This window comes from Stenella coeruleoalba, assembly GCF_951394435.1.
Source record: "Stenella coeruleoalba genome assembly, chromosome: 19".
Lineage (NCBI taxonomy): Eukaryota > Metazoa > Chordata > Mammalia > Artiodactyla > Delphinidae > Stenella > Stenella coeruleoalba.
The window spans coordinates 60,499,661-60,524,786 of NC_137165.1; the positions used below are offsets into that span (position 1 = coordinate 60,499,661).

The 25,126-nt window shown below is 49.0% G+C and overlaps 1 protein-coding gene across 1 annotated transcript in view; it reads left to right on the forward strand.

Moving 5' to 3' along the window:
- PRKCA (protein kinase C alpha) overlaps positions 1-25,126 on the forward strand; it is a 364,235-nt gene that overhangs the window by 238,049 nt on the left and 101,060 nt on the right. The window contains exon 4 of the mRNA XM_079904472.1: positions 22,451-22,562. Coding sequence (XP_079760598.1) covers positions 22,451-22,562 — 112 coding nt within the window. The remainder of the gene's footprint in view (positions 1-22,450; positions 22,563-25,126) is intronic.

Genomic DNA, 25,126 nt, shown 5'->3' on the forward strand with positions numbered 1-25,126 from the left:
GAGCCGTGTATGGAGCCCTGTTTCTGGGGTAAAAACATCCTGCTTTAGAACAGCAGCCTTGCACATGATTTTTCGAACAACCCATTGATAAGCGGAGAACTGTCCATGCTCCAAGCCTGAGAGAAAATGAATGATTTACATCTCTGTCTTGTTCATCTCCTGCTCTAGCTGTTGGTCCTTCCGGGCCTGCATATGCTTTGGGAGAAGGAAGCAAAGCTCAGTGAGAGCTGCCTCCAGTTTAAAGGAAACCCACAAACTGTAACTCTCAAGACCAGAGCATCACAGAGCATGACAGGAGCATCATCAGAGTCGTGACCCCGGGCCTGTCCGGGGTGATGTGAGGTCCCTCCCTTGTGTCACTCTGGCCTCCCTGCACCTGGGACAGGAGTGGGTCTCCAGGGTCCCTTTAAACTGCTTGGACTTGAACATTCAGTGTTTTACTTGCAGACCCAGAGCTAAGAAAAATTGCCCAATGCCTTTGCTCAGCCATTTCGCTGGGTGAGATTTTAGGCTACAAGACATTCATCACTGCTCTGAATCTAAGTTTCAGATGGGAAGAAGAATATACCTATCTTTTTATAATTCACAGTTTCCTGAGAGCCCAGTCAGGAAATCTGGCCGGGCCCTAGACAACCATTGCTTGCTAATTCTCCATGAATGTTAGTTTTAGAAAATAAGTAGAAATCCACCTAGTGTGTGGACTTCATTTAGCACACAGAAGTGGCCGTGTGGGTGCCGGTCCCACACCTGCACCCCCGTAGTGATGATAGAAAGAACATTGTACAGTCGACCATCAGGCTTGGACTCTAGCCACCAGGCAGCTGAACGTCTGGATCAAGTCCTTCCCCAGATGCGCAGTGAGTGACATGCAGTGATGGAGAGCCTTGCAGCACTGAGATTTATTACCTTGTTTATGTATTCAGTTCATTGCCCAGATGTCTTCTGCGCATCTGCTGTGCGTGGGCCCTGGGGGCCCACGAGTGAATAAGGCACAGTGAGTGGCCGGTTCCGGTCGCTCCATGACTTATGCCCGGCCCGGGAGCTGTGTGCACCTGTCCCCAGCCACCAAAGCCCATTCCCAAGAAGATGGGGACCACTGGGTGGAGTCTGCACTTTAATGAGAGAGATTTGCTTTGAGCCACATCGTCACACAATTAATTAATTAGTTACAGCTGTGGTAAGTGCCCTACGCTATATTCCAGAGAGATCCATCTGGGAGAAAAAGAGCAGAGTGGCTGGACGTTTAGGCAGGAGAGAGGGGCCTGGGGGTCGTGAAGAATCTCGAGGGGCCATGGGAAGCTAGCAGAGGGCTTTAGACGGTAGGACCACGGCCAGCTTCTTGACAAGAGCAGGAATTGTAGCTTCCCCACGGCTGGATGTTGGGTAAGACAGGGACACAGGCCTGAACAGCTCACAATATTAAACAAACTTTTTAAATTAAGTTCCTCATTTATAATTCTGATTAACACAGAACATTTATAAACTACAGCCTCTGGAAAAGTGACACAAAATGCATTAGCGCGTGTCATTCTCAGCCTCTTCCTGATGAAATACGCGAGCAGCCCAAGATCAAAGGACACAGATGTTCCGGAGCCGTTTCATCTCTGGGCCTGATGGGGACAGGATGAGGGACCGGGTTTGTAACACGGACTGTCTGGTCCCTTTCATGTCTGTCAAGCTGCCTGGGTCTGGGCTGTGTTTCTTCATGTTTGTAATCTGGTTCTTGGGTGTTTTCCCCTCCTGACTCACTGGCTGGGTTTGAGGCCCATCTTTGTTCTTCAGAAGGGCCCTGGTCCATCTGCCCCCAGGAACCTCATGTCATTATGTGACTTATACCAGTGTCACTGATATCAAAGTGGGGGAGGATTACAGGGCCTCGGAGATCAAAACAGAGCACATTTGGTGATAAACCAGGGGAAGTAGGCCAAGCCTTGTGCCCAATGGGCCTTTTCCATCCTTTTGGGTGAATTATGCATGAACTGGCCTGGAGCCGCCAGCACAGGCCGTCTCCCTCCGATTACCAAAACTGGCTCCAAATAGGGAAGAAATCTCCAGGCGGCTGCCTGACCGTGGCCACAGATGGGCACGTCCTTAACCCTCATTTTTTAAAAACCATATGGAAATTGGGTCAGCACTCCACAGTCCGTAATGAAGAACGTTAAGGACTTCCGGAAATAAAGCACCTTTATGACCCTCTAGTAGAGCAGGAAGCTCTTACATGGCAATGAGAGAGAAACTCTCACTGTTTTGAATCGTTATTGAGATTTTATCAGGCTAGGAGGCAGCAGGCTAATTTCTCAAGGCCATTCTGGTGCCAGAAACATTGTGTCATGAACATGTAGCTGGTCCAACATGGTTCCCTGGGGTCAGAAGAAATGTTGCGTTCATTTTAAAGTCAGGGTACGACGTTGAAGGAGGCTCTTGTCCTAGAGATGCTGAGATCGCCTCCTTTAAACTTATTTCAAGTATTTCACTTATAAAACAAAAGATTAACTATATTTGGACCGACTATGACTTTAAAAAAAATCATGATTAAGAGGGAGGAAAAAAACCCTTCGATTAATTCCAGGTACAATTTTGAGAAAGTTCTGGGCATTCAACAATTCGATGGCTCTCAAAGATAAGTGGCAGATGTCACGCCACGAGGGACTGCAGTATCTGAGACTTGAGTCGTGAATTCTGATAGAGGAAACTCTGACTCAAGCGATTCCACATTCTGGGAAATGCTCGCATTCTGTCCGGCGTGTCTGCCTTCCCCAGGGACGTGGGCTGGGCTGGGGACAGAGCCTCTGCCGAACAGCTGGCGTCATAGCTAGAGAGCCCAGGCCCCACTGCTGCAGGTGTAAACTCTTCCCCCCTCTTCCCTGCTCCCCTTCCTTCCATCCATCCGCCATCTTACTTCCCTCTTATTTCTAGAACCTTCAGATTCTCCCTAGGAAAGGGTAAGGAAGGGGAACCCGTATGAGTGAAGCCGATCGCGTTGGGCACACTTAGCCCTGAACATCACGTACCTTCCCTCGCGAGCTGAGGAAGGAAGGCTTTACGGGCTCACAGAGTCTCCCAGTGCTGGCCGTTTTCTAAGCCGTGTATTCTGAGCCAGTTGGAGGACCGAGCGTGGGGAGAATAACTTAGCAAAGTGGCGAAAGTCGTGGTTTCTCAGCGAGGCAGCTGCAGCTGAGTGTCTCTCACGAACGGCTGGATTATGGAAGTCAGAACGGGTGGTAAAAGGAAACAAATGGGCCTCTCCCCTTCACCGCCTCTTTCCTGCCGTCTGGGTAAACCAGTCCCAACTGGGTTGCTGCTCGGGCAGGTGTCAGCCCTCCCAGGGCCGGAGGTCTGAGGAAGCCACCCGTGTAGGCAGAAGCGGTACAGCTTTTAACAGTGCGAGCAGCAGCTGGCTCGGTCTAAGCAGGACTGTTGAGTTTTTTCCTTTTTCCCTGGAAGGAAGTGACAGTTGAGTGCCCTGGCACTTTGACATGGCCTATTTTCCCTGTGGGAAACTCTTAAAAATATCCATTAAGTCTGGTTTGTATATGCAACCCAAGGGCGTGCCCCTCAAACAAATATCATTATCTTCATCCACGAGATAGAAGCCTTCTGGAGACAGCGGCTCTGTGCCAGTTCCCCCAGGCCACAGGTTGGGCAGAGCCCAGCCCTGTTGAAACCCATCCTTCTCCTCCCCCGCTCGGCGTCTCAAGGCAAAACCTCACTAAGCAGATGTCTCAAGAAGTGTATCAGAGTCCCTGTTAAACCTCTGAAAGGGAAGGGAGGAAAGAAGGACAGCGGGGGGGAGCTGCCTGTATGAAGTCCAGAAGACGAGGGCTTCTTGTAACCCTTCCTTTGCGTTCTTAACCCCATCCTGAGGTTATAAAGTAAGGGAGGGGGCTAGATTGAGATGCGGGTAGTTGTTCGAGACAGCCCAGAGCATCAAAGAAAACAGGCATTTTGGGGTAATTAAAAGAAAAAATTCAGGTCAGCCAGACTGTCACGGGTCCCCGTCAGCGGCCACAGCGGTGGCTGAGAACAGGGACCCGTAAACGTGTGTCTTCCAGAGCAGCTCGTGCTGCTTCCAGAGCCTCCGAGGAGAGGCGTGTCACCCTGTCACGTGACCGGCAGCCAGCGAAAGACGCGGAAGCAACCAGCTCTTCTTCTCCGCAGCTCGGCGAAACCTTGATGAAATGGCTAAAAGCCACAGAACCGCCCAGCCGCTCCACGCACGGCCTCTCCTCGCTGCTGCCTGCCTCCCTGAGCCCATGAAAAACCCAGCTCGCTCCCTTTCAAGAGCGTCTCCAGAAGCCGCCGCCTTCAGAGAGGGAAGGCCACTGCGTCTGGTGGTGAAATAAGCGTCCAACTCCAGGCGGGAAGAAACAAAGGAGAGGCGGCGCCCAAACAGGAACATTCCGCCTTCCTGGAAGTGACCAGCGGATGGACTCGTGTTCCCGTCCGAGTGGCCAGGGCTCTGTCCCACCGCTGCCCCTGTAGCTGCAAGAGAGGCCGGCAGGGGTATTCTGTTACTCCCCAGGGTGTCATTCCAGCAAAACCCAGAGACCTGTTCGTAAGGGGAAGAAGGAAGAATGGACTTTGGTCGGGAACCTAGAGCGTCGGCGGCGGGGAGGGCATCCAGGTCCCCGGCCATGGGAGCTGAGTGCTTCTGCAGGCCGTGAGCACGCTGTCAGCAGCCCGCTGGCACAGCGACGCGCTCGTGTCCAGGCACCCGGCTGTCAGCCGTCCACAGGAAGTGCGCCCGCGTTTACTGCACCCCGAGAGCCCCGGCTTCGGCCCAGCTGCTCTCCTAATTATTCTGTGCCTGTTTGTACGGGGAACTAGACCTATCTGGCAGCTAACAAAATAGCCTTGAGGCTTGGAATCCATTTGATCCCGGAGCATCTGGAAGGAGCTCGGCTGTGTAGTTCCTTGACGAAGGTGTCCCCTGGCAGTGGAGGGGGGTTAAGTCTATCTGGTCACCAGCACGGCCCTTTCAGTGACTACGTTCTAGCTCACGCATCTGCTGCTAACAAATATTAACCCTTAGTTAACCTAATGAACCCCTGTCTGCAGAGGAACTGAAAGCTCTGTAGGGAAAACTCAGGTTGATCCTGCTGTCCAAGTAAGGTGGCCCCTCTTTCCCAAAATTCTGGGTGGACTGAGCTGTCCAGGCTATGAAATTGTGGGCCTGCAGGCTTCAGAAACGCGCCAGCGCCGACCCAGGAGACGCCTGAGTTTTCGAGGTCTACGAGTTGATGTTTTCTTTTTTTTAACATCTTTACTGGAGTATAATTGCTTTACGTTGTTGTGTTAGTTTCTGCCGTATAACAAAGTGAATCAACTATACATATACATATATCCCCATATCCCCTTCCTCTTGTGTCTCCCTCCCACCCTCCCTATCCCACCCCTCTAGGTGGTCACAAAGCACTGAGCTGATCTCCCTGTGCTATGCGGCTGCTTCCCACTAGCTGTTTTACATTTGGTAGCGTATATATGTCCATGCTACTCTCTCAACTTCGTCAAGCTGGCGTTTTCTTGATAATGGTTTCACAGTTCAGGTGTGTCTTTAAATATTGCTGTTAGAAACTCATCAGAATTATGACCTTATCCATCGAGGCATTTAAAAATGTGATCATTTCTTCTCCAAGGACCTACAAACCCTATTCTCCTCCTGTGTGCTTAAAGACGTACTTTGCTCTAAATTTACTCTCGTAAAACTTGGTCCGATCAACTAAATTATACCACCTGTCTTGACCACCTAGCAGTCAGCTGGGAAGTTCATTTGTTCCACTTTGGAAATAGAAATCTTTTCATATCTGCATTAGAACCAGATTTCTTTACGAAGACTGTGGTTCTTGGGGTGAGAGTTAAGTGAAAACATTAAAAATCTGTATCGATGCACTAGGAAGCACCTGTCAGGAGGACAGATACTTGTAGCTGATCTGGGGTTTGTGTTGATGTGTTTCCTTAGAAACTGTCACAGAAACCTCAGAGAATGGCAAGTAAGGGTACAAACGAGTATCCCCTCTAGCTGCGTGTAGGTTCCAGATATGTTCAGGAAGATCGCATTCAAAGCAGCGTTTCACTGTGTCAGAATAGCTTCGATCCTCACGTGTGTTCGCTGCATTAAAACTTGGCGGGGATTTAAAACTAAATTCAGAGTCCATATTAAGAAAAAGTTCTCTACAAAGAGACTTGATAACAATCGTAACAATACATTGGCACCCCGTATGAATACTGAGTTGTTCATAGTTACTTGTGTGCAAACAACGTCCATCTCCACCTGTAATCTGAGAAACAAGATTAGTAATAACAGGAAAGCTGATTACAAACAGGTATGTTTACAACCAAAATTTTAGCCCAGCAGAGCAGATCCAGTGGCCCAGAGGATGGCTCACTTCTTTTAATCAGTGCTTAAGGGCAAAATAACAGTATAACCAAATAATTTTAAAGTGAGTTGTAACGAGACTTGACTTACGGTCTTTCCTTAGGACCGTGGTTCTCATTTTAATGTGTGAAACCGACATCCCTAGAAAATAAAATGCCAGAGGAACATTTGTCAGGTGATGAGCTCCATAAACTGGAAGGCACTGACCTTTCCCAGGAAACTGTTGGTTTGCGAGGGGCTTTAATGCTGAGGCCGAGACCGAGACCAGGAGCGCTGTTGCATGTTCAGCCGTCTCTTCCCATTTCCCGAAGGACAGACGGGAAAACAGTTTTTTTCCCCATCTTGTCCTGGTGCCACATCTCGCTTCTTTGGTAAAAGAAATTGAAATGCTCCGTCTTCCCACCAAAGAAAACTGCGTCCTCACTCTCAGTGGTATAAACTCACAAGTGAAATCAGCTATAAGTTCTAGAATTTTCCTAAATGGGTAACAGTGTAACTGGTATTTATTTAGTTTTCCATCCTTAAACGTATGACCTTCGCTGGGTCTTTTTCCCTAAACTTGAGATTGGCTTTTTGAGAGACAGAAATATATCAGAAGGTGCTATGTCTGCTTAGAGACCCTGGAAGGTTCATTTGCAAAGCACCTTCCTTTAAAGGTGTGTCGCCTGTGAAAGAGTTGGTTGGAGGCTGCAGTGGGGATTAAGTGTCACCGTTGTCATGACCTTCAGCAAACGCATATTGAGCTCCCAGGAGGTGTAAGATACGGTCTCTGATCTCTAAGAGTTTTCCATCCATAGGGAGGGATACAGGATTCATTCCTTCATTTGACAGATGCTGGCGAAGCGTCTGCTTTATGCCGGGCCCTGTTTGGGTACTAGTGGTTCAGCCATGAAGAAGGCAGCAGCGAGGTCTTCTCTAATCGTGGAATTTACATTTTAAAGACAAAGAATGAAGAGTTTAGAAACAAGTGAAAACTAAATAAGGAAAATAATTTCTGATCAAGTGGTGAGAAGAAATAAGCTACTGAAACGCGGAGTCTCTGGGGACTCCTGGAGGGGGGAGGGGGCTGAGCCCGAGGAATCTGGGGGCTCCAGGAGGTGGGAGGGGGGCTGAGCCCGAGGAATCTGGGGGGCTCCTGGAGGTGGGAGGGGGCCTGAGCCCGAGGAATCTGGGGGACTCCTGGAGGTGGGGGGGGCTGAGCCCGAGGAATCTGGGGGACTCCTGGAGGTGGGGGGGGCTGAGCCCGAGGAATCTGGGGGACTCCTGGAGACGGGAGGGGGCTGAGCCCGAGGAATCTGGGGGACTCCTGGAGGTGGGATGGGGGCTGAGCCCGAGGAATCTGGGGGACTCCTGGAGGTGGGAGGGGGGCTGAGCCCGAGGAATCTGGGGGACTCCTAGAGGTGGGAGGGGGGCTGAGCCCGAGGAATCTGGGGGACTCCTGGAGGTGGGAGGGGGGCTGAGCCCGAGGAATCTGGGGGACTCCTGGAGGTGGGGGGGGCTGAGCCCGAGGAAGGGGCGTCCACGTGGAGCCCTAGTGCCCGAGCTGGGCAGAGGGACGGCAAGTGCAAAGGCCCTGAGATGGGGACAGAGCAGCAAAGGTCCTTCGAGAGCCTGCAGGAGAGGGTGGGCGGGCTGGGTGTCAGTGGGGGGTGGGCGCATCTGGAGGTGCCGCTGGCGCCTGCGAACCCCGGGCTTCTCCCCGAGGGGGAGGCAGGCGTGAGGGCAAGCAGCGGCCCGGGGAGGGGTGGGGCCGGTAGGGCGCTGCCGCACCACTAGGCCGGGGAGCCGCTGGGACGTTCTGAGCCGAGGAACCTGTGCCAGGCAGTGGATCACGACAAGTAATATGGTGGGAGTGGGGGACGGTAGATGGGGAGGGAGCCCTCAGAGAGCAGATGAGTGCCGCCCGGCATCGGGTGGCAGCCTTGGGGGTGTGTGCAGGGCCGGTCCAAGGGTGAGGCGCAGCCGAGTCACAGGCCAGCTCCGGTGGCTCCCCGCAGAGCCCGAAAGCCCCTCCCCGGGTCTCTGCAGTCGGGGGCTTTTGAGGAGGAACGGGAAGGAGATCGGTGGCTTGAACGCGGTGTCCCAGGGCGGGGGTGATCTCGGGCTGTTGGCCACCTATGGCTGTTTAAATCTAAACAGATGGAAGGTAAAGGAAAAGTGAAAATTCACAGGTCCTCCGCCTCTCACGTGCTCAGCACGCAGCTAGCAGTCAGTGCGGGGGACGCCGCAGCGGCTCCTCTGGGCAGCGCTGGGCCAGGCCATTGATTTATCTGATGAGCAAGCCCTCCGTCTTCCTACACATCGTGGGAAAGTCTCCCGGGGGTGCACCTCACAAACTACCTTCCCTGTAGAAATTTCTGTTTGTACTTCCGGACACCAAGTAGATTCTTTGTGAAGTGACGTCGGTTTGGCTGTCAAATGCTGAGGGCTTGATCAAGAATTAGAAAAATTGCGTTCCGGAACGAACAGAACGTTCAGATTGCATGTACCGCAGAGGCTGAATACAATTTCCGCCTGATTTAACTTCTCTGGAGTCGCCGGTTGGGAAGGCGAGGGCCACACACAGGCTCTGAAACGTGGGTTCGTGGGCGCTGCAAGGGCAGCAGGATTCCTCTCTGCTCTCAGGGTGACAGTCCTTAAAAGTCATCAGACTTCCCGTCCCTGACGGCATGCTGTTCCCCTCTAGTGGAATCCGAGGGTATCTGTCTTTCTGCTCCAGCTTGGACATATTTGCAATAGCAGAGGAGATGTGACTCCAGAGATATCTGGGAATAACAGTAACCTGATAATCTGGGGATCTAGACATATTAAAGATGGAAGATGCCGTTGTCATGTATTTCTGCTTTATGATAGGCGGCTGCTTTACATTTTATCTTTTTTCCTGTTCTCATGGGAAAATAGCCTTCTGCCCTGGGTCCATTTGAGTTACTTGGGGGAAGGAAAAGTGTGGGCATGCGTACAGTGTGTCAGGTTTATCCTGATACCGGAAGGAGGCTTCTTGCCCAGTTTGTTTCTCTGTCTGCCGCTGGTTCAGCATCCAGCCCAGAGTCAGACCCGTTACCTGAGCCAAAGGCCTGCGTTGAAATCCTAATTTTACCACTTTTACTCGCCATGGATCTCGCTGAAACCTTTCCCAAGGTTTCTTCATCTCATCCTCAGTTTCTTCAGTTTCTTCATCTCTGACTGTCCTCCTTTGACCCTTCCCGGCTGTTTCACAAGATAAAGGAAGTAGTAAGCTGGGTTCTGTGTGTTTATCTGAGCTCTCCCCCCGCACCACCACCACACACACACTGTTTCTGGCAGTATCCTGTTAGAAAGGATGGGTAAACAGGTACCCTGGAAATACGTTTCTGAACCCTGCGTGTACAGGTAGAGCAAGGGGGCGGGGCTGTCGGGGGCTGCCTTTAAATTGGTTACAGGGGACCACAGGCTGCCATCTGGTTTGGTTATATTTCCCCTTTTCTTTTAAATGTTGACTTTTTCTAAAGTCAAGCCAGTGAACAGGGGGAAACAGTCATTTTTAGAATACTAGTGATCACAGTATTTCTGTATTCTCAAATACAGAGACCATCACTTAGAGACATTTGCACAGATGTCTTTACATAGCACCCCTCCCCCTTCTGCTTGCTCCGTCTCCACCTCGTAGCCTCCCTGGAAGGGGGTGGGCAGCTGGGGCGGTGGAAAGAGGAAGCACTGAATATTAGACATTGGGATAAACAACAAGGTCCTACTGTGCAGCACAATATCCTATGATAAACCATAATGGAAAAGAATATTAAAAAAAATGTGTATATATGTATAACTGAAGCACTTTGCTGTATAGCAGAAATTAACACAACATGGTAAATCAACTATATTTCTATTTAAAAAATCATCCAGTGTCTTAACCAAAAAAAAAAAAAAAAAGACTAAATGTTCGTCAGGGCGAACCATGCTGAATTTCTGCTTTAATTGTAACACTTAAAACGGTTTGCTGTGAGTAGAAATATTAGCATGTTCTCAGTGATATTTTTGCTAGATATGTTTCACTTAAATAACAACAAAAAAGGTATTCAAATACCTTTCAAATACCTATTCAAATTCAAATACCTGTTCAAATTCAAATGCCTATTCAAATTCAAAGGTTTCTGCCGCACTAAGGGCAAACTTCATATGTGCCAGGGGTTTAAGATGTGGGATTGAAGAACTGAACCAGTGCTATTTTTGTCATTACCCTTCCGGCTGAGCTCCGGGAGGAGTTGCTTGGGATGCATTTAAAGTCACAGGGGGTGGAAAGTGCATTAGTGTTGCCTCCTGTTGTTTAAAAAAAAACAGAAAGAGGGAATACATCTGCTTGATGCGGGCGCGCTCCAGAACCAGCCGCACACGGCAGCCAAAGGCAGAGATGCTTGGACAGCAATGAGGGGCACTGGGCAGTGTGCTGCTGCAGGACCACACCGTGGTGCCTGTGACAGTGCTTCTCGCGGGCGAAGGTCAAGGTGGAGGAGCCACACGGTCACATCTGTACCGCTGAACCCAGTGCATCAGCGTAAAGCTAAGCGCCAGAGACTTTGTCGCAGAGGCTAGAAATAGAGACTTTTTCTTTCTTTTTTAATTTGTAAGGGGTTCTCCTGCTTTATGGCTTTAGACCAGCCATGCTTCGCTGACAAATGGCTGGAGAGTTACGATCCCCCAAATGGCTGGACCTTCACTGTTTCTCAATTCCCAGTTTAAGAAAAGGAACAAAAACATATCAATAGAAAGAACAGTAAATCCTTGAGATGAGCTGCAGTTGGAGGTAAGAAAATGTCAACCAGCATTTTGTGGCGGCTCAGCCGTCAGTGAGCAGATGGGGAAATCCTGAGTCGAGGACAAATGCCTGCACGTAACAGAAATCAAGGAAAAGCCGAGAGTTACGTATCACTCTGTTTTTCACCAAGATGTGAAACTGGTTACTTGCAAGCTTATCCAGGAGGCTCAGCAGCCGGCCAGCCCAGCCAGAACGTCTTGATCAAAAACAGACCCCTGGGGCTTCCCTGGTGGCGCAGTGGTTAAGAATCCGCCTGCCAATGCAGGGGACACGGGTTCGAGCCCTGGTCCGGGAAGATCCCACATGCCGCGGAGCAGCTAAGCCCGTGCACCACAACTACTGAGCCTGTGCACCTAGAGCCCGTGCTTTGCAACAGGAGAAGCCACCGCGATGAGAAGCCTGTTGCCACTGCAATGAGAAGGCCGCGCACCGCAACGAAGAGTAGCCCCCTTTCTCCACAGCTACAGAAAGCCCGCGCGCAGCAACGAAGACCCAACACAGTCAAAGATAGGTAGATAGATAGATAAACTTATTTTTAAAAAAGATTAAAAAAAAAACCAGACCCCTGGCTTATAATGGATGTGTAGCTTTCATTTTACTATTTCATGTTCATCCCTTTGGCCCAGGATTTCCACTTCTGGCTTTTTTCCTGAGGAGCTGGTAAGACGCTTGCACCGTGTGTGCTCACAGACACCTGTTGGTAGTGTTGTTTGTAATAGTGAAATTGGAAGTAACCTCAATGTCCAGGAACTGGGGACTGATTAAATCAAATATGGTTTGGCCATATGATAAAATATCACACAGTAAAATGAGATACTGCTTGTATTTAATGACATGGAAAGATGTTGGAGATGAACTGTTTAAAAAAGGAAAAAAATCACAGACCAGCCTGTTTAGTATGATTCCTAAGAAAACACACACCTCCACACTCTCATATCTTTTTGAATGAAGCATACCCAAAAGATAAGATTTTCCTTTCTACTTTGTATTTTCCAGTCTTATTATGACAAATGCGATCTCACCTGCATAACTGAGCCTGTGAGTAAACAACTGGATGTTTACCACAAGGTTATAATCAGAAAGATCACTGGGCGTCGGGAAGTAACTATCTAACGTAGCTCGGAGAGGACTGCCACTTTGGAAACATTTACTGGGAGTAATAAACAATCTGGGAAGGAATCGGGCATCTAGAGAAAGGAAGGATCCTGCCCACTCTGGACTGTGCAGTAAAGAAGGAGACAGGAACGCAGCCTCCGCCAGCCTGTTTTGTTTAATCAGTTGAACAATACTAGCTGCTTGGGAGTTCCAACATGATAGGGAGGCATGGAAGTCAGCTTCCTGCAAGTAATGTTACACTTTTTCGAGTCCGTGAAAGAAATCTGCAGCATCCCTGGCGTATTATCCACCCACCAAAGCTTAGGTTTCACATCTGTCCCATCCCATCTCAGAGTGTCAGCCAGCGTTCCTCATGTGAACAGCAACCCAATTCTGTCTTTACTCAGTGAAACAAAGATGATGGAAGCTTGGAGATGCTTGAATAAATACGTCTCCATTTATCCCTGATTTGTTCTCAGAGAGTCATATAAACTTGGCCATGAATTTTTTTGGGGGGGAGACAAATAACTGTTGAGGGCTGGCGAGGGTTCACATAATTAAGATGCTTCTTGGGTTCCTGTTTTGTTTTCCCTTCAGACTGGGGCATTGGAGCTAACGAAATCTCTAAGTAGCACAAATATTATTTGGTGCTTTCAAAAATGCTATAGAAGTTTATCTAATAGAGAAGCAGATGGGTGGTTGCCAGCGGTTGTGGATGAGGGGAGGGTATGGCTCTAGAGGGGCGGGTAGTACAGGGGGCTTCTTTGTGGGGCTAGAGTTCTTCTGTATCATGACCATGAATGTGATCAGTTTCATAGGAACTACACACACACACACACACACACACACACACACACACGAGTGCATGTAAAAACCAGTGAAATCCATATAATAGCATTGTACCTACGGCCATTCCTGGATTTTGACTGTGTTACTACGGTTTTGTAAGAAACCATCCTTGGAGGGAAGCTGAGTGAAGGGTTCCATGGGAACTCTCTGCAGTTTTATAGCTTGTGAGTCTAAAAATAATTCAAAACAAAAGCTTAAAACGGAAAAAAGTAACGTTCTTTTAAATGTGAGATCTTCCTGAGAAGATTGTCATTTGCAAGATTTATCATAAATCTAGTTAATTAACTCACCTGATTGAACGGACAAAGAAACGTAATATTTGAACGATTTTTTTCTCCCTCAGAGGAGTCAGGTTGACTTTAGGAAAAGGAAAATGATGATATATCCTTGACACAGAAACGTTTATGAACTCCTGGGTATAAAGTATAGATAGAGAGGTAAGGAACAGATGTGGAAGGTTGGGTTATTTCCCCTGCCGTTTGCTCTGCCGCCTGTGCGAGGATGACGGCGTCACCCATCGCCACATGGCCAGCAGCTCCCCACAGAGGACAGGATCTCCCCCAGGGCCAGGCTTGCCCTGTGCCCGGACCGGTGGCAGCCAGGGGCTGAGAAGTATGCCTCCTGCAGGAACAGATTTCGTTGTTCAGTTCCTACCTCTTGATTTTCTTCCCCTGATGCTGGGGTGTCCCCAGGAGTGGTGGCCTCTTAATCCCTTAGTCCCAGAATGAGCACTGCTACCCTGCAGCACCTGACATAGAACATGAGTGAGAAATAAAGGTTTGTTGTGGAAAGCCAATGAGATTTGGGGGTTTTTCCATCACAGCTTTGCTGCTAAGCTAATGTGATACCTAAAAGGTAGATGGTTGATTTGACGTCACCAACTTGAAACGATCTTCAGTTGACCTTAAACCTACAAGATTTCAGTTGGAAGTTCTCTGTTGTCCTTCGTCCAATAATATAAAATGGCAGAGGACTGAGCTCTCCGTGGGTCTTTGTAGATTCTTTTATTATTCGGTTCACTGCCCCTTCCTGGGGAGGATTTTACACCCTTGCCGTGTGTCTTGCTTTGGCCAGTGAAGTGTGAGCAGAAACGATGGGACCATTTTCAAGTGGGAGATTTAAGAGCCGTTGAGTGGTTCTGCCATTTCTCTTTTTCCTTTGCCATGAGACTGGCAGTGTCCCAGGGAGGGGCTGCTCTCTTGGGTCCCAGGGTGAAGAGTGAGAAACAAATGTTTTCTGTGGTGAGCCACCGAACGTTAGGAACTTGTTAACACAGTATAACACAGCCTCTCCCACGTGAAACAGGACCTGAGCCAGACCTGGAGCCTTCACTGTTACGGACACACCACCTGGCACACAGTAGGTGTACGATAGATAATTTTTGACGTATAATGAAGAAATTGATAGCTAACTAGGAAATAGATTTTTTTTTTAAAAAAAAAAAAGTCTATTCAGCTCTTCTACACATTTTAAAAAATATATTTATTTATTTGGCTGCGCTGGGTCTTAGTTTGCAGCCTGCGGGATCTAGTTCCCTGACCAAGGATCGAACCCCAGGCCCCTGCATTGGGAGTGTGGAGTCTTATCCACTGGACCACCAGGGAAGTCCCGGAAATACCTTTTTTTTTTTTTTTGCTGAATAATAGTTAGGCTTTGTGGTTTCAATACTTGCATATTTCAAGCATCTTATTTTAATATCAGAATTTCATACTAAATCATCAGAGATTCTTTTGGAATGTGAAAGCTGTCATTGATAAGATGTTTATATATGTCAAGTTTTCCGGAGATGTTAACATATAAAATTTATTACAAAGTAAGGAAATACTGGTTATAGTATAGCTTTTAATTAAGATTTCAGTTTTATTGATGGCTGGTGGGACCAGATATCTGCACCGTGGTCTCACGTAGACACCTTCTCAGCAGATTGCTGGGGAAGCTACAGACAAAGCCGTTTACCACCAGATATAACAGCTGTGCCCCGAATTCCTTCACCATGTGTAGGCTCTCCCTCTAAATGGTCTCATGAACGGAGTGAAATAGAACCAAATAAATTCAGCTGGGATTCCTGGTAATTTGGATTAGGTAGATAATGTATGAATTCATTTTTTTTTTTACTTAAATCGTTTCGATAGTGTTTAGAGCCTCCTCTCACTGTTACCTCTGAAACTAGTCAGAGGTCTATTTTACTTACATATCTGTCTAGAGAAAAGCTGTTTTCTTGTTCTCTATCCGAGGGTTATTTTTTATTCTGCTTTCTATGTAAATGTCACTATGTTTTATGTTTCCCTCTGTAGCTTGCTGTTTTCATTAGACAGTATATCTTGGGGATCTGTCCCTGTAGTTACAGAAAGATCTAGCTCATTTGATTTAACTGCTACAGAGTATTCTAAAATTTAAGTAAATTATGGTTTATTTGGCCTTGCTGGTAGCTATTTATATAGAATTTTTTAAAAAGACTCTGTCACTTCTCATTTAATGATTACAGCATCTTACATAGCAGGGCAAAGAACCCGTAAGGCTCTTTCTGCTAGCAAAGCTGGGTTTGACAAGGTAGTCCAACTGTAAAGGTAAATGTTACTCATCAGAATAAAATGGGGTTACATTAAGATCAAAAATTAACTGTCACCGGAAATGGAAGACCCTTAGTCCTGTTTTAGAGCAGGCCACATTCAACAGGACCGGTATTAGCAAAGGCAGAGCACACTTGAGCAGGCTGATTCCTGAGCCTGACAAGGGCTGTCAGAGCCTTGTTCGCTCAACACGCGATGTCCGATGTCATGATTAGAATCGTATCCAAGTTACATGAAGTCACCCTCGTCAGATGATCTGGTTTTGGTCATACTCTGATGTTAACAAAAAGTTTTAAATAGGAATTTTTAAAATCATAGACTTTAAAAAAAAAAAAAAAAAAACTTGTTCCCAAGAAATTTAAGGTCACAGAAATAATGCCAGATTCACCCTCGGAGCAATGTTTTTGGTGTTGCTTGTGTAGTCAGCACGGGGGTGACGTTTAGACCCAAGCTTGCCTTACAAGTGTGCTTCATGGGAACACATCAGATGGTGAAACAGGGACCTTTCCTGGTACGTGGAGGGAGCAGCGTGAAGGAGCCACACTGCTCAGGGCGGCTGAGGAAATCGCACCCCGGGCTTCAGTGAAAGGCAGTCTTTTCTAGAAACTTCTAAAGCCTGAACCCCAGCCCTCAGGGACAGCGGTTTCCGTCCTCCCTCTATGGGAAAGGTGTAGGGCATTTCAGAGACACTCACGTTCAGGCGGAAAATTCAAGTCCGGATGACCTCTAGCCAGAAGCCTGCCGTTCTTTCCACTCATCCAATTAAAAGGGCATTTGAAGGGATGTCTATTCAAATATAAACATCCTCGTCAAAGAGCATCATTGAGCGCCCACCTCCTGGGGTATGAGGGTTTGAACTCCTCTAGAGGTTTCACATTGCATGTTGCAGGATGCGTCTCCATCATGGAAGCCTGCAATTTAAACCGCATCTAGAAGACGCCTTCTAGATGCTTACAGACGATACAAGAAGATGTCTAGGAAATGCAAGGCCCATGAGCATCAAAATATTGTGCACTGCAGACCCATGGGTTTATTACTCTGAACGTGTTACAAAATGATGGTGATGGTGCTGAAGGACTTTGAAAAGTCCTGGTAGAAATGCTGAGATATGTTTCCAATTAAGTTGCTGTGTTATAAAATTAAGGTAGGAAAAGCAGGCTAGCAGATGCTTCCAGTAGGACTTGAAATGTTCACGTTTCAAGTCTAGATTTAGATTTGTGGGTTAGAGTTCATTTGTGCCTATGAAAATGGGTTTAGTCAAAAACTTGTTTTTCTCCCCCAAACGTGTAGACGACAGAGACGTCTGAGCTGAGTGTTTCCCGCTTTCGTTATAGTATAATGTCAGGCTTGTGACATATGACAGCAGGTTTCATACTCCTCTTAATGAGAGGCTGCCAATGCCTAGAGAAGTAAAGAGTAAGATTTGCACCTATTGCACTAAATGAGAAAATGTTACCAACTTGGTAGTAGTGCAGATTTGGTGTGTAGACCAGCCATGTCACTGTGGTACCAGGTGCAGCCAGACTTACCCTAACTTATATGCGGGATACCTATCGTGAATCCCCAGGTGAACAGGGATGGACGTGTGCTTTGTTAAAGATTCGGAGGTCCCCTTCACACATGTGTAGGGAGGTTCACCATGTATGAGAGAAAATGCCTTTAGGCGATGCTAAGGCAGGTTTCTGCATCCAGGTGGCTTTGCGGTCCCAGAGGAACCTAATATCATGTTTGTTTCTTTTCCCTCCTTGCTTCGGTTTCCAGGAAGCCCAGAGATAACATGAAAACTGACTTGCCAGCCTTGGTTCTGGTCCAGCTGCAAATTCAGCAGTGCGCTTTAGGAAATTTCTTTAAAGCCCTCAGCGTCTGTCCTCTGGCGGGGGCTGGGGGGGTTGGTGGTAAATGATGAGAAGATGGAGGGGGAGGAAGGTAGAGGAATAACTGTCTGCATGAGTGGCAGGTAAGAGAAATAAAACACTCTGGAAGGCCAGAGGAAAGAATGAAAGCGCGCCTGGTCCCGGCATCTGGGGCGGCTTCCTGGCAGGACGAAACAGCCTTCGCTGTTGCTTTTTAAGGTGTTTTCGGCAGATGGGGTGTTGGCAGAAGATGGTTAGACCAGGAGTAGGGAACACCCAAAACAAGGTGAGAGGGGCCAGGGTGCTACCTGGGGCTTCCCCAGTGGAAGGGTTGGACATCGAGGTTTATAGATGTCAGAAAGACCCCTCGTGTCCCGTCCATCAAACGCTGCTTCTCAGTACCCGAGGGCGAGTGACACTCGGGCACCTAAGTCTCAGCTCCTCTGCGCACACCTCCCCGGCCACACGGAGCCTCTTGGGGATGCCACGGCAGGCGCTGTTTGTGTGATTCACTCAGCAGCTGTGGGGAAGCCCATCTCGGAGCCCGCAGGGCACAGCTCCTGCCTTGGGGTCCTGTCTTTCCATCCGGGTTACCAGCATCACCTGGAAGCCATGGCTGACACACCTTTCACTGTCCCAGGCCCCGTGGCTGGCCCTACACTTCGGGGGATCCCTCAGTTGGCCTGTGCCTCTAAACGCTTTTGTTTTGAAAAACTGATCAGAACGTTTTAGAAACAGCACATGCTTCCTACGCTTAGAGAAAAGCAATCTGATTCTACTTTTCAGATCAGTCTTGAGACTCGTTCTCCCAGGACCCCTTCCCATGAGATCCAGTGAGTTACATATTTGATGAACCAACGACAGATGCACTTTTGACTTAATGTGTCCTGTTTGACTTAATGGTATTTACCCAGCAAATATTACTGTATTCCCTATTCAGTAAACAGAGCGTTTAATTCGTGAGTTGTACAATAAAAGTCCATGCCTGGGAATTCTGCACGTGAGACCTGGTGAAACTCCCAAGCCTGCCGTTTAGTTCACGTCTCTGCAGCAGTGTCCGTGTCCCGGTTTTGCTGACGTACCGCGGTCGCTCGTGTAAGATGTTATCAGTGGGGGAAGCAGGGTGAGGAGTGCATGGACGGTCTGTACTTTTCTTGCAGATTCTTGTGAGTCTTCGATTATTGCAAAATAAAAAAAGAAAAGTTGGTTGTTTTCTTTTTAAAAGCAAGACAGGATCAAAGAGATCATCTATTCCAGTTGTTTTCAAATTTTTCTTTTAGCAGCAGCCTCCCTCTCCCACCCTCATCCCACAGGACGTCCCGACTCCTCTGTCGGGCTCCCCAAAATCCCACGGGGAAGGTCCCGATCCAACCAGCACCCTCGGGGTCCAGATGAGGAAGTTGGGGCCCAAAGAAGTTACTGGCTATTGATGGAAAATCAGAGATCCGGGAAGTGTGATTTTTAGAGCAGTCGCTCTCTGCAAATCTCCACTAAGTCACAGCCCTTCAGCTGACACTGGCTTCTCTTGTCAGACGAGGTGAGATCAGACCAGGAAGAGCACCCGTGCTCCTGAGTTCATTTCTGCGCTGCAGGAGGTGGTCACGGCCACTCGCCGTGATGCCCGGGCAGGTTGGATGGGCAAGTTGTCTCACAGGCACTGCCCTGGAGGGCGAGTCCAGGGCGGAGCGGAAGGACTCAGGGCCACAGAGTTCTGTGCCTTCTTGCCAACGTGGCCTCCCCTCCAGCCGCCTGTGGGCACCGGAGCCCGTTAGCTTTCTCCTCCCTCCCCTTGTGAGCCCAGGTCCCTGAAGTATTGCTGGGAAACCTTTGACACCTTGGAGTTTATGACGATGACGTTACTGTTGGAAGTAATCTTCTCTTGCCTTCATCCAGGGATCTTTCAGGTTGCGAAGCCCCTTCTCACATGTTCCCTCGCCCTCACCCCCCGGCTGGGACACTGGCAGACTAGGTTTATTTCTGCTTTGTAAATAAATGGCTGCTGAGCTTGTATCAAGGTGGAGTCAGAACACAGGTCTCCAGAACCGTGGTAAAGGCTTCATTATAGGAGAGATGATGGTTTTCATAACGCTCCCGCACACAGGGATGGTCCGCAAGCAGGTGGGTGTTTGTGTTGTTATTGCTGTTGTTATCGTAGGCACCGTCCTTGGCACAGTTCTAGGGCGTAAAGACTCCCAGAACCTGGTCCTTCTCCAGCCACATCCAGGAGGGGCAGCTCTCTCCTGTACCTCCAAAGGTGAGAGCCTGAAGATGCCACATGGGCTTGGATGAGCAAGCCTTAGGTCCTCCTGAAAAGTGAAGCAGGTTCCCCGTGTGCCACGTCAACAGAGATCGATGTGACAGCCCACCGGCAGGACAGCTGCCCTGGGACCGCCTCGTGCGCCCAGGCTCCGGGGGCTGTGTGGGAGCTGCCGCGCTGGATTTATGTCACGCCGATGGTTGATGCTGTCCTCCTGCAGGGAGAACAGGCTGTCCTTCCCCCTGGCCTCCTTTTTGCCCTCCACATGGTAGGACACAACCTTTACTATCTGCATTGGGAACTTTTAATTGGTACTGACACCAGCGTGTGCCCTTGACATTGTGCCCAGCATCCTGGGATATTGGGGAAATTGGTGGAAGGCTAAGCCCACACTTCAGACCACGTTCACAGCTGCTACTGGCTGGAGAAGTTACCTCCCAAGGAAGGTGTGGATTTTTCTCACCCCAAGAGACATTTCCAAAGTAAACCAGTGACCTGTGTCAGTCATTTACACACGTAGGCACCTGGCACCCATTAAGCACTTACGAAGTATTTGTGGAGGAACCTTCTAAAGCAGTGGTTCTCTGTCTTGTGCACCTGCCAGCGTTAGGCTCACCTGCAGGGCGTGTTGAGGCCTCCTCCACCGAGTTTGATTCAGTTGGTCTGGGGAGGGGCTAAACGATTTCATTTCTAACAAGTTTCAGGTGACGCTAGTGCCGCGTAGGGACGATACTGTGGAAGCCACGGTCCTAGAGCAGAGATCGGCAGCCTTTCTGTAAGGGCCAGTTAGCCTCTTAGCCTTCGTGGGCCTGCAGGTTCCATCACTCAGTTCTGCCATTGTAGCCACCGGAAATACGTAAATGAACGAGCACGGCTGTGTCCCGTAAAACTTTATTTACAAGAAACAGGTGGTGTTCTCATTTCAAAAACAAACTGTGTTGCAAATATTAAAAATGTTTTAGAGGTGTTAGGAGAGCCTCATTCTGGGTGGATTTCTGAAAGCTCGGATGGGAACCAGTGTTAAAGCCTCAGCTACGGGTCAGATCCCATCTCTGATGTTCACTGGCCGCAAGACTTTGAAGAACCCTACCATCTCTGCAGAATGAGGAGGAGGAGGATAATAATAGTAATAATACAGTGACAAATCGGAGGAATGCTAACATTTATCCAGTTTACGTGAGCGTTTGACTTACTATTCTTCATACTATTTTAATCTGCATGATTAAAATATTCCAGAATTTTTAAATTTCTATCTTTAAAAAGTAGTCAAAAGAATTCATTGGTCGGTATGTGTCTTAGATTTTAGGTTCCAGTGTCACCCAAAAGGTCAGTTATCTTATGAAGTCACGATCACCTTTGGAATTCCCTCACATCACCAGCACCCAGGCTCTTAGAAAGTCAGAAGCCAAGCATATCTTTCTTTGAGTATCTTTGCATTGGAGAAGCCCCAGAGTAAAGGACACATCAAGGACACCCCAGGCTTCCCTTGTCTGTAGTGGAGCTCGTGGTTTCTCCTCCCCATAACCCTGCTCCCCTGGCATCTTCCTTCATTCAGACAGTGGTACCTGCTCGGGCCACAGAGAATGGTTTGGGAGGAGGAATCGAATGAGGAAGGGTTCTGATGTGGCATGTTGAGGATGAAATTGGTTTACAGCCCAAATAGGATGTGTTGATCCTTCAGCTCAGTGCTCTGCTTTACGTATAATAAACAGAGGCGCGGGAAGCAGAGGGGCTACTGCTTTACGTGGGTTTTCCCTTCTCAGCACCTCACTAAGATTGACTTGTTTTGTCTTTATATCAACCACATAAGACAAGTCCTGTTAATTTCCCGGTGTGTAGATGGGGCAGAAAGGATGAGTAATTTGCCCACGGTCATGCCTCTGGGAAGGAAGGGAAGTGGGATTTGAGCACAGGCGGTGTGACCGCAGAGTCCGTGCTCTGTCATTACTGCTGTGTGCTAGGTGTGATTTTTGCTTCCTTGTCTATAATCGATCTGTAGGTTGAGGAACAAAACACTACTTGGAAAAAGGCTGCCTAGTTGTCCCTTCAGTCATCTGCGTGGTGCTAGAGGAGATGAATTGCCACGGGGGCTAGGGGAGGGGGCTTCAGGCATTTCCAGTGTTCATCTGATTACACTGAAGTTTCCCTCTGCAAATGCATATGACGCTTTGGAAATGGTGCAGAAGCAGGAAGACGTCCCCGTGGGTTTGGGTGCATATCTGGTCTTAGAGTATATTCCTGGAAGCCTCGCCCTAAAGGAAATGGCCCAAAGTCTGCTGAATGGCTCCAGGGCCACTCAGCTCAGCTTCACGGATACACCCTGATTTTGTGCCCGCTACAGCCCACGCTGGGCCCTGGGGATGCGGCAAGACCGCGGTGTCTGAACCGCTCTGCTCACCCTCGGGCACCTTGCTGGCTCTGGGTCCAGCAAGCTGTGGGAGAAACCCCGCTGTGTGCGGATTACACCCCGGAAAGAGAGGGAACGTGGGCATCCGGTGCCCAGCCCGGAACGGGCAGCCTCTTAAAAGCCCATCGTGTGACCTCAGACCACGGTGCACACACAGTGGCGCCTGGAGCCTTGCTGCGGAGACGGGAAGGGCGGGCCTGGTCCCCAGGTGCGGTCTCCCCGTGACTGATGCAGTGTGCTGCTTCTCCCCTCAGGACCCCAGGAGCAAGCACAAATTCAAGATCCACACCTATGGAAGCCCCACCTTCTGCGACCACTGTGGGTCGCTGCTGTACGGACTCATCCACCAGGGGATGAAGTGTGACAGTAAGTAAGTTTTCTTTCTTGGTAGATGCTGAGGCTCTGCGGCGTGCGGCGGGGTTGACAGGGCCCTTCAAGGGTTAGTGACTCTTCAGCTCGTCCGTAGAATTCGTTCAGATACGGACTCTGCCGAGAAAGTAGAGGATCTCTCCGCTGTCGAAGTTGTGGTTTATTAAACTGCTTAACTGCCTGCTTATGAGCCCTCACCCCAGAAGCACCCGGTTTAATGAGGCTGCTGCTGCCCCAGTCCTCCGTGGCGGAGATCTGCAGTCACTGTCGCACGCAGGCCTGTCAAACCCCACAGCGAGTGCCGTGTGTCCCCACCTCCAGATTCCACATTTGGGTTGGCTTCAAGATGAGCTGAGCGTTCGTACTCATTATCTTCCTGGGTCTCTGATTAGTGGGTGGACTGTGGAAAAATCCAGTAGGCTCTCGTTAGCGCTGAAACCACAGCAAGAATAAAAACGGGGAGGGCATCTTACTTTAGAAGCTCACTTGGCCTGTGTGTTTCTGGACAGATCAGATTCCTACCAGGCCAGTTAGAGATGAAACCCCGGAAGACCTCCGTCCTCTCCCCTTCCCCTTTCTGCTCTGTGTGTATCACCACCAAACACCAGGAGGAAAGAAAAACGTCTTTTTCTTTCTGTGGAAACTCTTTGCTCTGATTATTGTCATGTAGTGAGATTCCCCAGGCTATTTATTTGTTTCAATAAAATTTTATTCTTAGGACATGAAAAGGTACTTACTGAGCCTGTTTTTTTCTAGTAGAAGGGGAAGGGTTATGGGAATATAAGATGTGTCATTCGTTAATGATGGCTTTTAGGGCCCAGAGCCTCACCTGTGTGTCCCGACATGGAGCAAAGACATATGTATGTCGTCTTCCCTCGGTATCCGAGGGGGCTCGGTTCCAGGACCCTCCACGGACACTCAGCGCCCACAGTCAGTGGATATGGGGGTATGGATTGGGGGGGGGCAGCTGTGGAATTGTTGGAAAGAAATCGTGTCTGAGTGGACCTGTGCAGTTCAGACCCGTGTCACTCAAGGGCCACCTGCACATCAACATGAAGCTCTGTGAACTTTATGGAGTAGACGGATAGCTTCTCAGAGCGCAGGGCTGCTTCACGGAAGCTTCGCGCTCAGCAAGGCCGGTGGCGTCCTGCATTTCGGGAAACGCTAGGATTCCAAAGACACTGTTTTCAGAGGCTCTGCAAGGGTGGATTCTAAGTGCACTTGTAAATACACTTTTAATTATTTTAAAACTTGGAACAAAAGTGAATCCTCAGCTGTCTTAGGCACTCAACCTCGGCGAGTTGAAGGTGACCTTGCAGACGGGGCCCTCCCGTTTCTCCTGCTACATCCGCTGCAGAGTCAGCCGGGATCGTGAAGCGTGCCCTTAAAGAAGGGCACCAGCTGCCCGTCCTCTTCTGGGTGAACCAGGATTTGGGGATGCTGTCCAACTTTAACACGAGACAGAAATAAATGCATCGCTGAGGCTGAACTGAGTCTTCGCCTGGCACCGCTAGGCGGTGAAAAGTTCTGTTCGCATCAGAGGCCTTTCTCGGTTATCCAGGAATGTCTTTATAGTGAATAAATGGTATAGATTTGAATTTATTAACTAAGCGTATGCTAATGAAATGACACTCATCTGGTTTGTAGATTAGGATCCTGCTTAATAACATATTAGTTGTAAAATGGGTTCTGTTAGTAAAAGTTTTGAAAACCACTGACCTAAACCAGTGTGTTTTGTTTTGAGCTCTTTGCCTTGGAGTCCTAGGGTTTCTGGGGCGGCTGCCGGTGCTCCTTCCTGGGGGCTGCAGGAAAATAAGCAGATGGGTGCCAGGACCCAGACCACCCCCCAGCCAGAGCCACTTCTGCAGGGAAGAACCCTCTTCCTCTGCCCTTACACACAGTAGGTTATGATGCTCGGTGGAAAGAAAGTCAGCAACCACTCGTGCAGGCCTCTTAGTCTGAGGAGTAGGAAAGGGAGTGGGAAAGCCAGTGAGCTTCCCAGGATGTACGATACAAGCCGCGGACGGTAGCGCCGAGACAAAGATACAGCCCAGGGCCCTTTCGCCTCCCACGCCCTCCCTGAGGTCCACGTCCTTTCCAGAGGCCTGGCATTTATTCCCTTAAGTTGCACATTCTGCCCAAGTTTGAACACGTGATTTGGTCGATGCGGGTCATAGCACAGCTTTTCGAGGCTTTGTATTGGCCGAATCAGGGTACGTGGTTCTGAACGGTTCCCTTTGGGAATGAATCCACGTTAATCGTGCTTCCCTCGTTGTGTCCCTTTTCCTGCTCTCGGTGTGTAATAACCGTAGCTGAGATCCGTTGTCCATGATGCTGCTTGCTGTGTAGTTCACCACGTTAGAATTAGCCACTGAAGAGGAAAGGGGCGTGGAGGCTCAGAAGAGCCTTGTAGCACCCCCTGCAGGATTCACAAGCGTCCCAGGGCCGCCCCTCCTTCTGGAAGCCTGAAGGTACAGGGCCAGTAGAGCTGAAACACCTACACAGTCTTCTGTTCGTGCTCAGCGCACCGGACTCTCTTCAGGGTTCCTTTAGTCCATTAC